The following is a 12,800-nucleotide window of genomic DNA, read 5'->3' as shown; positions in this document are numbered from 1 at the left end:
ATCAATTTACCTATCACCTGCAAGTCTTTGGCAGTGGGAGGAAACCAGAGCACCCAGCGAAAACCCACACAGACACAGGGAGAACTTGCAAACTCCACACAGGCAGTACCCAGAATTGAACCCAGGTCCCTGGAGCTGCTCGGCAACGGGATACGCATTAAAATATGTTAATACCTACTTACCATGCAGACTGTAGCAATTCAGGCAGCATAGTTCAATCTTTATTCTGGCAGCCGGCAATGCTGCCCCTTCGATTCCCTGTTTGGGGAAATGTGGCACGACACCTGTGGGGGAGGGGGAGGGGGAGGAGATTTTTTTCTCTGTGCGGGAGGCGGAGAGCGAGGTTAGAACGCCTTGGATTGGTCGGGGGGTGGGGGGGTGATGGGAAGGGGTAAAGGACAAAGGTGTCGAACTTTGGGGGGAGGGGGGGAAAGGTCAAATTTTCAGTATAGGTATTCTGGGGGCGAAAAGGGCAGGAAGGTTGTGATATGCCATTGAGGGTTGGGAGAATGCACGTCCTTTATTTTTTATCCTTTAAATCAACAGGCTCTCTAAAAATGTAAAGCTTCATTTTGGGCTGCAAGCCCTTTAAAAATGGCGCCGGCGCCTGCACATTGGTGCCAGACGCCGTTGCTGGCGACAGCTTGCCTGCCCCCTCCATGTCATCACTGCATTTGAAATCGTGGGGGCTCTGCGACATGGTCCCTGTGCGTACGGGCTGCATTTCTTTATGCCCGCCACCTATTTCAGTGGTGGAGCATTAAAATGCAGCCCGTTGAGTCTCTTTTTGACTTTTTGTCCCTGGGGCATCTCTTGAGCTGAAGATGGATGTTGAGTCTTGAGATGATGGGTGGAATTTTGTGCTCTCCCCTGCGGCAGGTTTGGAGGCTGAGAGAGCATAAAATCGGTGATTCCGCCAACATCCTGCCTCCGCCAAAATGTAGTCCGGAGCACGAAGGCCTGTGAACGGCCTTCCCGCCACCACCCACCCCCCCACCCCCCCGCCAATTGAGGCCCTTAACTGAGCAATTAACTCCCAATTAAGGGCCTCTTCCCGCCACAGCCACAATTACCCATGCAGCAGGCAGCCCTGTTGATGCACGGAAAGTACCGCATGAAAAGCCAAGCGGACTACTTCCTGGCTATGGGGGGTGGTGGGGTGGGATTGGGGCCCCTCGTTAACACGTACTTAGTGCCTGAACAAGGGACCCAGCATATGGAAGGGGAAGGGGGGCCCGCTGAAGGTCACCCCCCACCGCCCCGGCCCTTGCTGACGACTCCCCTCTCCCCTTACGACCTCCCCCCAATGAGACCCTCCCCGCCCTGACCTATGCCTGGCTCCAGCACTGCTCCTCGACCTCTGGGGTGTCTGTGTCACAGACCACGGCGTCTGTGGTGGCGCTGCAGCTGTCAGCCTCTGATTGGCTGGCAGCTCTGCAAGGCCAGAACTTCTGGTGACGGGGTCCTAAATCCTATGGAAGGCACGCCACTGTCCACTTAAGTGCCTGATTGGCACTAAATTCGATGGGCCTTCTGGAAAAGAGGCAACATGGGGAACTCAGCGTCGGCTTCCCCCAACGTCGAGATCCCCGCCACCAGCATAAAATTCCCCCAATGAGTCTATTGGCAGTCCAACAATCTGCTCAACACATGACTTTGGTCACTCTGACATGTGCCTATCTTTCCTTCTGACAATAATGTAGTCAATTAGATGCCAGTGCTTAGAGAAGGGTGCATCCAGGATGTCTTGTTTCAGTTTGGCAGATGGAATACAGTGTTGGAGATGAGGAGGTCAAACTCTATACACATCTTCAGCAGAGGAAGGCCATTGCTGTTACTGTTACCAACTCTGTTTCTCCCTATAACTCCCTGATGGTCTGTGCAAACTCTGGCATTGAAATCATCCAGGATGATCAGTTTGTCTGATCTTGGCACTGCAGCAATCAAAGATTCTAGCTGTTCATAAAATTTATCTTTCACCTCTTTTTCTTTGACAATGGTGGCATAATTTTTCCCTATGAGGGCAAGTTGCAATGTCATGAGTTGATTGTCTGTATGGGAGGCTGGCAAGTTTGTGAACTAAGTTGGACTTGATAGCAAACCCTACACCTGCTTCACCACACTTTCCGCTACTGCGACCACTCTAAAGCTGTATCCAGCTCCAGCATCTGTAATTTACCCGTCATCAGCTAGACAAGTCTCACTTAATGCTGCTACGTGGATGTTGTATGTGGTAAGGTCTCTTCCAAATGGGGCAGCTCTCTCTCTGGTCTGTCTACTCGACATAGTCCATGAGCGTTTTCACGTTCCACGTGTCAATGGTAAGTGATGTTACCTTTGTCTTCTTTACACTTGTTTGACCACTATAATGGGATTCCCATCAGTTGCAGTAATCTGGCTAAAATAGGTGAAGCAGACAATGTTTAAGGCACCTTTTCTAGTCCTTTCCTCGTGGCGGTGAGCAATGTGATCCTGAAGCTACTACAGCCAATGATCAATGACTTGAAGCAGTTGACAAATTTATCTACTCAGCAGCACCCTCTCTAGAGCAGTTCACATTGATGAGAAAGTCAATGCCAGAATAGCTAAGGCCTACATTGCCTTTAGCAAGCTACAAGAAACTGTATGGGAACTAAGAGGAATTAGTCTCTCAACAAAAGTGAAGGTATACAGAGTTGTTGTCCTTCCCACTCTCTTGTATGCTTGTGAGATGTGGACACACAAACAAGCTACACCACTTTCACATAACCTACTTGCAGAGACTACTCAAGATCAGATGGCAATACAAGGTTGCTGACACTGAGATTCTCTCCCTGACTGACATGCATAGCATCCACACTCCGCTGAAAAGAGCTCAGATAAGATGGGCAGGATATGTTGCCAGTATGCCTGATGAACGCCTGCCAAAAATGTTCTTCACCAGTAAACTAATTAAAGGGAAATGTTCACATGGAGGCCAGAAAAAGCGCTTCAAGGGCACCCAGAAGATGTCACCGAAGAGGTGCAACATCACTCCTGAGACACGGGGGAATCTCGCATAGGATCACTCTATATGGTGCAGTCCTATCAGCAAAGGCACCACCTCCTATGAACAGAATAGAGTTGCACTGGTCAACAGGAAACCTGAGCTTCGCAAGTCCAGAGCTGCAAGTACTTCTTCTGCACCAACACTACATGTATGTCCAACATGCAATAGATCTTTTCGTGCTCAAATTGGACTGTCAATTCATCTTTGAACACATTGCACCTGAAACTTAACGCAGTGAATTTTAATTCATGTCATGGTCATCTTCGACTACAGAAGTCAAACACACACAGAGCATGAAGAAGTAGAAATATGCTTTCAAAGTAGGAGGGCATTGCATAGACATGGATCAGTAGATATGTGCACTCAAAGTAAAACCATTAGTATGCATAATACTGAAAAAGTTATATCTTCAATGGTGCATTTAATGCGAACTTTGGCTGGTGCCTACTGAAGCATATCCTTGTAATGACTTCTTTATGTTGTCTGATGCAATATAAATGAGATGTGTGGAGTCCAATTATGCTGAAGATCTCTAACAGGTTTATTAACAGCTAAACTAGTATGTACAATACAGAGCAAACCATTTACAGAACCTTCATCTGGGTGTTGCAGTTGCAGAGTGACTATGGCTTGTAATCACATCACTGCATCTGGTATTTAGCTCATTAGCATACTGAGATCTTAAAGGGACAACACTCTCAAAGTGATCATACAACACCCCCTTTCTTTCCAAAGATAAGTCTCATATACTACAAGTAAAAACACATAAAAACACAATCAAAATTGTGTATATGGGATATTTACAGGTATTGTGAAGTTTACAAGTGCAGAGGCTAAAAAAATCCCTATATCGTCTCGGTGGTTTGACAACTCTGGCTCGGGAAACTTGCGTCTCATCTGTTGCTGTTGTTTCTGAAGTTTCTCCCTCTCTGCGTTCAGTTCCTGTTGCTCTGCCTTTAGCCTGCTAAGTGTTGCTTTGCTCAAGATGACCACTCTTGAGGCTGTGTCATTCTTGGAAAGTTCCGGCACCTCATCTCGAAGATCCAACAGACAATGCTTCAACTCATTCCTCCTCTGCCTCTTCAGGACATTGTGTGTCCTTTGCCTCTCCTCATCCTCCACTTCTGAAGGCCTGGGGCTCAAGGTTGAGGACTTGTTGGGGGAAGAGGACTTGGCCACATGGAGGTACCTGATCATTTTGGCTCGTTGTGGTGCTGGCTGTTCTCTAGAGAGACGAAGTGAAGGTGCGGCATAGTTGTGCTGTTGCTGAATTTACAGACTGCACCATTTGATGGTGGCCTGAGTCTGCGAGCGGGTTCCAGTCCTTGGAGATTGCCCCCTGCCAATGTTCCCCACTGCCAGCCTTTGTTTCTCAGTGGTTACAATGTCAATCTCTGTTTCTGAGTCACTGGAGCGCGAAGAGACACTTTCTATTGATGAATAACTTTCACCATCTGATTTTGGATCTTCATCCTTTGGTGTGGCATCTCTCAGAAGAGACTGATGCTCTCCAAACCAGAACTACTGAGATCCTGGAGGCACTGTGACTCAATGCAGGTACCCTTGGAATCTTCTGCTGTACAGGGTACCTTGGTGATCTCGTGAATAGTTCTGATGTTGACGTCCTTACATGCTGGTAGTCCTGCCACTGCTGGTCTGCATGTGTCTACCAGGTAAAATATTTGCAGCTTCCATGTCGACTTGCCATAGCTGCATTGCATTGTTAGTGTGCCACTGCAAGGGGTGGGTGACCCATTGTATGCAGTTAACTTTTCAGTTATCAGTTGCATCATTAATTTCCAAGACTCCAGTACATACCCTTCAGGATTTGGACTGGTAGGATGTTTGCACTAGCTCTGGTGTCAATCTTAACTCTGAATGTGTGTTTTTCAACTTTCTTTGGGCACATGATGTTAATAGTAGCGGAGACCAGTGTTTGACTTCATTAACATTATGTGTCAGGTTCACAATGTGAAACACCTGCTCATCTTCTGGCTGAGAATCGCTCCACTCTGAGTCTTGTCTCAGGTTTGTTTCGCTGTGGACTTCGTGTATCGGCTTGTGTTTACATAGGTCTCTGGCACTCTCCTTGCTGCTGTTGCCCTGTTGCTGTACCTGTCTTCTGTTTAGTTGTGTCCTACTGTGACTTCTGGCTGCATCTTTGGAGCCAGATTTCTTGCATAGGTGGGCCCAGTGTCCTTTTGTACCACACACTTTGCACAGGTCTTGAAATACAGGACAACTTCATGGTGAGTGGGACAAACCACACTTACCACACAGCTTGCTTGCTCTTTTCGACTTGGTTATTGTGCCGATACTGTTGGCTGCACTGATGCTTGCAGATCCTGTTGTCCAGCTATAATGGCTTCATATTTCCTGCCATCTTCCAGCAGCACATCAAAGCTGTGACCTTTCTTTTTCCCCAAGAGGTCTTTCTAAAATTCTTCAATGGGTGTTGCTCCAACAGCTCAATTTCTGAAAAATCGCATTTGTTGCCCTGACTACGGCATCTACTGTGAACTGATCTATTGATTCCCGTGGTTGTTGCCTGTAGGACATCAATTCCAGGCAGTGAATTCTAAAATTCTCTCGTAACCGGAACTGATTTTCCAGCACTTTCCATATCTTTGCGGAATCTTTCTGGTCCTCTTCAGATAAGCCAGAGGTGTTGATTCTGTGTACCCCCTCATTTCCAACAGCTGTCAGTATTTTTACAGCCTGCTTCTCTAGTTCTACAATCACTTGGTTTGTGAAGCATAACTGCAGTCTTTGTGTAAAAAATTTGAACTCGCATAGGATATCAATGGCCTTCCAGTTCATGCTGGGAAATTTGATATCCATCTTTCTGCTGTTCTTTTGCTTTCTGCTCTATATTTAACTTTGTTTAGTTCTGTGTGTGTGTGTCTGCAGCACTGTATTTATTATGACTTCTATTTGTGGTTTGAAACTGGTTTTAAAACTTGTTCTATTCACTCTGCACTGTTTCCCCTTTAAGAAATTCTCTGTTATTTAGACTAGCTGCTTGGTTGGAGGGTTACAGGTGTTTGGCAGTGTTCTCTGATTATCTTGGTTGTAGCACTTAAAATTGTAAGTTTACAGAGCTGTTCAATAGGCAGTTCAATTGCTTTTTTTGCTGGAGTTTGTTTATGTTGTTATCGGTTGAGTGGTTTAATTTTTTTTTGCTGCGGCTACGTGAATAGAAACTCTTCTTCACGCTCGAGTTTAACAATTTTTTTTTACTTTGGCTGCATGAATGGAGTCTGCAGTGTTTATAGGTTTCCCACGCTTTTTGCTATCGGACGCCTCCCATGATGGCGCTGACCTCGATCAGCCTGGGAGAAGAATCTTGCCCGTTTTTATTTATGGGGTCTGATTGTAGGAATTCACTTGCAGTCTCTCGTTCTGAGCTCTGTCTTCTACAGCTGGAGGTAAGTTCTTTTTTCTTCCCACTGTTTGGGCCTTTTTCACAGCTGTTTTACCCGTGGTCTTCAAGCTTAGACTTTGTGTTTTCACCACAGCTGTCACCATGTAGTGAGTTCTTTAAGTTGTCTGATGCAACATAAATGAGATGTATGGAGTCCAATTATTCTGAAGATCTCTAACAGGTTTATTAACAGCTAAACTAGTATGTACAGTACAGAGCGAACTATTTACAGAATCATCATCTGGGTGTTACAGTTGCAAAGTGACTGTGGCTTGTAGTCACATGACTGCATCCTGGTACTTAGCTCATTAGCATACTGAGATCTTAAAGGGACATCACTCTCAAAGTGATCATACAACAATCCTAACTTAAGCAAGCATACAACAATTATAAAAAATAAAAGCATTTCACAAAACCTAGTTTTATACTTGCACAAATGAATACCACATACATATTGTTATATTTGAAAATTCATGAAATAAAATCATTGCTTACCCTCCAGCTTTAGTATAAACAGACACTGTGTAAATCCCCTGCTGGCTGGAGTCTCTGACAATAAAAGCCCCTTCTTTAGCCTGAAGGAAAATGTATACAAAAATATACATTAAAAAAAAAGACCTGCTAACTAAAGCTTGCAAAAGACTTAGGGAATGAAATTGTTTTTTGCTCTCAGAGCAAATCAGCAGCACCTTTTACACCATGCCAATATTGAAATCAAAGGAAAGAGGAAAGAGTGTGATGTAAAACGGCTGCCAAGAAACACTAGTGGTGAAGAGCAATTTCACCCCCTTACTCCTGAAAATATAAACCAAGAGATTAAAGTAGGAATAGTCTGATTAAGAGAAGCATCTAATCTCTTTATTATTAGTGCTTACGTGATGCAATTCTGTGTAATAAGATAGGTGGTTCATGCTTATTTATTTAAACTTGTGTTTTTTCACTATTAAATGTTTTGTCAAAATAATGAGTTCTAAAATATATTGTATAACTTGAATTTAAATGTACATCTAAATACTATTTTTGGAATTTCTGTATAATTTACCTCTTGCCGAAGAAGCTGCTCTGCTTTGGTCCGTGTTATATTTTTACAATACCACCTGCAGAGAAAGAGAGATTATTTTGATATTCCCTTGTCATCATTCCGACATATCATGTTGGTGTGACTATGCTGCAATGAATACGGAAAGACCAATGCCCCTTTCTTAATCTACTCTTACCTCAAACAAGTGTTTCTTTATTGGTGTCCCTTCCAAAACATTGCCTTCTATGGTCAATTGAGCAGTGTGAGATTTTGTGGTCAACTTCACTGGTTGCTCTACCTTTCTAATAGTTGGCACCCATCATTAATGACCAAAATAAGCAATATTTGAATAAGGTGGAAGCAAAGGGCAACAAAGTCTGAAATTTTAATGGCAGCATACAGAGTAAAAAAAATCTTGTGCTGGGAACTTTTTACAATTTATATAAATGACTTAGATGAAGGGACCAAAGGTATGGTGCTAAATTTGTTGATAACACAAAGATAGGTAGGAAAGTAAGTTGTGAAGAGGGCATAAGGAGGCTACAAAGGGATATAGCTAGGTTAAGTGAGTGGGCAAAAACCTGTCAAATGGAGTATAATGTGGGAAAGTGGGAAATTGTCCATTTTGGCAGGAAGAATATAAAAGAAGCAATTTATCTAAATGGTGAGAGATTGTAGAGCTCTGAGATGCAGAGGGATCTGGGTGTCCTAGTGTATGAATCGCAAAAGGTTAGTATGCAGGTACAGCACGTAATTAGGAAGGCTAATAGAATGTTATCAGTTATTGTGGGGGGAAATGAATACAAAAGTAGGGGGGGGTTATGCTTCAGGTATACAGGGCATTGGTGAGACCACATCTGGAGTACCGTGTACAGTATTGGTCTCCTTATTTAAGGAAGGATGTAAATGCGTTGGAGGCAGTACAGAGAAGGTTTACTAGACTAATACCTGGAATGGATGGCCTGTCTTATGAGGAAAGGTTGGACAGGCTAGGCTTGTATCTGCTGGAATTTAGAAGAGTAAGAGATGACTTGATTGAAACATATAAGATCCTGAGGGGTCTTGACAGGGTGGATGTGAAAAGGATGTTTCCCCTTGTGAGAGAATTGTGAACTAGGGGTCACTGTTTAAATATAAGGGGTTGCCCATTTAAGACAGAGATGAGGAGAAATTTTTTCTCTCAGAGGGTTGTGAGTCTTTGGAATTCTCTTCCCCAAAAGGCAGTGGAAGCAGAGTCTTTGAATATTTTTAAGGCAGAGGTAGATAGATTCTTGATATGCAAGAGGGTGGAAGGTTATCGGGGGTAGGTGGAAATGTGGAATAATCAGTTCAGCCATGAACTTATTGAATGGTGGAGCAGGCTCGAGGGGCTGAGTGGCCTACTCCTGCTCCTAATTCGTATGAATGTTCATATGTTTTAAAATATATTTAAGTATTAATGGGAGTAGAAATTAGCCCTCGTTTCACCCATTTTATTTCCATAAAATGGGGTCAAAAGTTAATGTTTCACAGAACAATGTTTGTGCCCAAGGATGATTTTTATGGCATTATGGCCCTTTCCTATGCTAATAAGGCACCAAGCCTGCTCCACTCAGGGTTTTCTAGGCATGGGTACAGCCGAGCAGGCACCAAAAAGAAGAGTTTACTTTTTTTATAATTCATGCGGAACTAGTACGAGCAGGACAGCACCTCCCAGATCCCTAGCACTCCTGTCAGCCATGATCGTCTCCCTCCCACTGTCCTTTCCACCTGCCACTCCCCCTTCTTCCTACCATCTTCCTGAGGGCCACTGCAGGTGTGACCAGCAGCCAGAAATTTGTTGCATGATATGGACAAGCTGCATGTAAAAGTGTGACAGGCATCTCACCAAATGTATTAAGAAATAAAGCCTAAGGGCAAATTTTGGGCCAGCAAAAGGAGGCTCGGATGAATTTCCTCCTCACTGCATTTTATTATGGATGATTCCACAACAGGATAAATCTCACAAGGCCCTAAACCACCGGCTGGGCATTATGTGCCATTAGTGATGAGGTCATAAAATCCAGCGCTCAACCCAGGATTGTCCAAATCACCTGGTGTCTGGTTTGATTTGAAGCCAAAGAATAAAGCCTTGATATCTGCCTTATTGACATGTTAAAATCCTGTTAGAAATTGCCCAGGCCCAATTTTGACTACTTCAGGTGAGGCTGTGCCCAAAATGTGAGTCTTGTTCATAAAAATCCTGGGCATTCAGATTTTAAAGAGCTCTCCTGCTGAAGTAGCTCTCTTAAAGGGAAAAAGTAACTTTTTTTTGTGTTATGTGCCCCTTGGCTAAATTTTGTTCCATGCATTAATTTGTTTGGCTGGGTAAACTTCCCTTTTTGCATTTTTTGTTTGATCCCCTGCCCCTTGCAACCGCCCCCAACCCCAACACCGACCCCCCCCCCCCACCCCCAAAATAATACATTTATTGATTCTTTACGTTTCAGTTTACCTAGATGTCACGCTTAGTAGTGAGGATGGCTATTCCATAGGAAGTTCTGAATGTGCTACATAACTGAGGTGACGAAAAGGAGTTTGTTAGGAGCCAACAAATGTAACAACTGCTTTGGCCTTCTGAAAATGCCCATCGCTATTCCAAGGCCTGCACCTGACATTTCAGAGACTGGTCTTCTCCACCTCTGCTGAGGCAGGTTGCCATACAACTGTGCCAGTTGTTGCCCAATGATCTGCACTACAGCCCGTTCATTATGAAGCTTTTATACCACTGCATCCTTCCAAGTCATCCATGAAGCCTTTACTGCCTTGGGCAGTCTGTACTGCACAAATGTATCAGGGGAGAGACTACCACCATCAGTACAGTGCAGCCCAAAACACCATTAGGGTATTGTTGAATTAGACTCATACTGGCACTGATTCATTTTTAAAGGACTAGTGCTTCTTAGCACAACAGCAGTCTTGTTAGCTTTCAAATAACAAATAGTTATATAGTGAACTTACTCAAATGCCTCTATATTATTAGATTTCTTCTCGGTCACATAGTTGCTTGGAATGAATCCTTCATTTCTGAAATAACATGTGTTAATTACTTTCTGCTTCTTAGGAATCTTTCAACAAGATCATATTAGACGAATGCAAAAGGAAAACACAAACAAAACAAAGTAACATATATTTGGCAGTAGGTAGGCTGAATTCAGGGTGAGACAAAATTTGGCAATTGTTGCTGGGGAGTCCAGAACCAGGAGTCACAGTCTCATGATATGGGGTATGTCATTTAGAACCGAGATGAGGAGAAACTTTTTCACTCAGAGGGTAGTGAACCTGTGGAATTCTCCACCGCAGAAGAAAGTGGAGGCCAAGTCATTAAATATATTCCAGAAGAAGATAGATATATTCCTTAATGCCAAAGGGATCAAGGGATATGGGGAGAAAGCGGCAACAGGGTACTGAATTAGATGATCAACCATGATCTTTTTTAAATGGCGGAGCAGGCCCAAAGGGCCGAATGGCCTACTCCTGCTCCTATTTTCTATGTTCTTACTTCTATTTATTTTTTTAAAAGTAAAACCTTGAGAATCCATTTTAGTTATCAGTAAAGTCAACTTATCCTGTCAAAATGAGGTACCATATAAATTGGAAGAGATTGTGGGGGAAGGCAGATTAGAACCATACACAGGGGGCAGGATTTTCCCTGTGGGCTTCTGAACTCCGTCGTGAAGCTCAAATAGGGGATTCGGAAGTCCACACTATGGGGGAAACAGTCACCCCGGAGTAGCCAATTAATTGTCAGAGGGTGGGCTCACAATCCAATTAAGGATAATGGGCAGGCTGTCAAAGCTGGAGGGCCAATCAGAGGCCTTTCAGCTTGAAAGCAGCAGCAGGGTGCCATGGAAGGTAAGTGAGGGAGAGGGCGCTTCAAAATGGAGGAACCCGCTCTCCAATTTTTTCAAAGCTGAAATAAAAAATGACCTTTGCAGCTGGGCCAGCATTGTGGAGAGGAACCCCTCTGCAAGGTAGCCTGTGGCTGCTACTGCACCTAGGCAGGCAGAGAAGGCCTCTAAGCCTGCCTGGAATGCTGGCCCCTGGCCTGCTGCTGGGCGGCCTACTCCAGCCAGTTAAGCTGCCCTCCCCCAACTGCCTCAGGGTACCCAGAGACCGACTGGAAAAGCTCAATCAACATCCATCAGTTGGCCTTAAGTGGCCCTTGATTAGTTTAATTGGCTACCTTCTGCATGCAGACAGGTAGCCCTGCCACTGCCCCGCCTCCCCCAAAATCGCACCTCCAGGAATATGGCCCAGGGGTGGGATGGAGCTGGGGAACCAGCACGCCGGCCAGCAGCACTATTTTTAGCAGCCGCCCACCTCCATTCCCGACCCCGGTGGGGGTTCAAAATCCAGCCCAAGGACAGGCAGGATAATGGAAGTGCTCAGACCAGAGTCAAGTTTATAGCACAGCAGGAGATAGCAAGATCAGAAAGCCAGATAGGAAAGACTAATTGAACTGAATATAAATATATGAATACCAGGAGCATTTGAAGTAAAAAAAAATAAAATAGATTATTTTAAACATTTTATTCCTTTTTAAGTAAGGAAATGTTTTCGTTTTTTTTTAAATCCACTTTTCACTCTTTACATTTATGCCTGTAGCCTTTCAGATTGAATCAATTGTTAGCATTCCTGTCTCAGGCTGTAGCATCACATCAAGGTTTGTGTGGATAGTTTAGATTGACACGACAGTACAGTATTGAAGAGTGCTGCCTTCAGGGAAGACTTTAAAACAAGATCCACCTTGCTGATCTGCTAGATGTTAAAGATCCCATGACACTGTCTGAAGGAGAGTAGGAAGTTCTCCTGCTGACCTCCCTTAACCAATGGCACTGCAAAAATAAATTTGGCTGCTTATTACTGTTGTGCAACTTTGTTGATGGAAATTGGCTGCCACATTACAACAGTCACCACACTCCAAAATGGTGTGTTGTTGGAGATATTTCAATGATATAAGTCACTACATGGATGTAAAGTCCCTGACATTCTGTAACTGGTGAAAGACCGATGATATTCCCCATGGAAAAAGTGGATTCACAGTATGGCCCAGGTTAATTCAGGGTCTCTATCACTTTTGTGAATGTATGGGCGGGGTGGGCGGGCTTGAGTATTGCCTTTGGTAAGTCTGGGAGGAGACAAGGGAACCCCACGGAAATTCAGGGCCATTACATGCAATTATTAATATCACTCTTGAACTTGAATCATGGGTGGAAGGAGCTTTTGACACTAGCAAATTACTGCAGTCTTTTAAATTATGATCAGAACAAAACATTAAAGTTGTTCAGTTTCCAGTAAATGTGACA

The 12,800-nt window shown here is 44.0% G+C and overlaps 1 protein-coding gene across 4 annotated transcripts in view; it reads right to left on the bottom strand.

The window, feature by feature from the left end:
* Nucleotides 1-12,800, bottom strand: part of txk (TXK tyrosine kinase) — an 89,867-nt gene that overhangs the window by 24,021 nt on the left and 53,046 nt on the right. For all 4 annotated transcript variants that reach the window (XM_068035870.1, XM_068035884.1, XM_068035879.1 and 1 more), the window contains exons 5-7: nt 10,453-10,518; nt 7,495-7,549; nt 6,948-7,027 (exon numbers count right to left, since the gene is read on the bottom strand). In XM_068035870.1, the coding sequence (XP_067891971.1) occupies nt 6,948-7,027; nt 7,495-7,549; nt 10,453-10,518 (201 nt within the window). The remainder of the gene's footprint in view (nt 1-6,947; nt 7,028-7,494; nt 7,550-10,452; nt 10,519-12,800) is intronic.

This window comes from Heterodontus francisci, chromosome 1, assembly GCF_036365525.1.
Source record: "Heterodontus francisci isolate sHetFra1 chromosome 1, sHetFra1.hap1, whole genome shotgun sequence".
Taxonomy (NCBI): Eukaryota; Metazoa; Chordata; class Chondrichthyes; order Heterodontiformes; family Heterodontidae; genus Heterodontus; species Heterodontus francisci.
The sequence above is the reverse complement of the archived record's forward strand: the minus strand, read 5'-3'. Positions and strand labels throughout refer to the sequence as shown.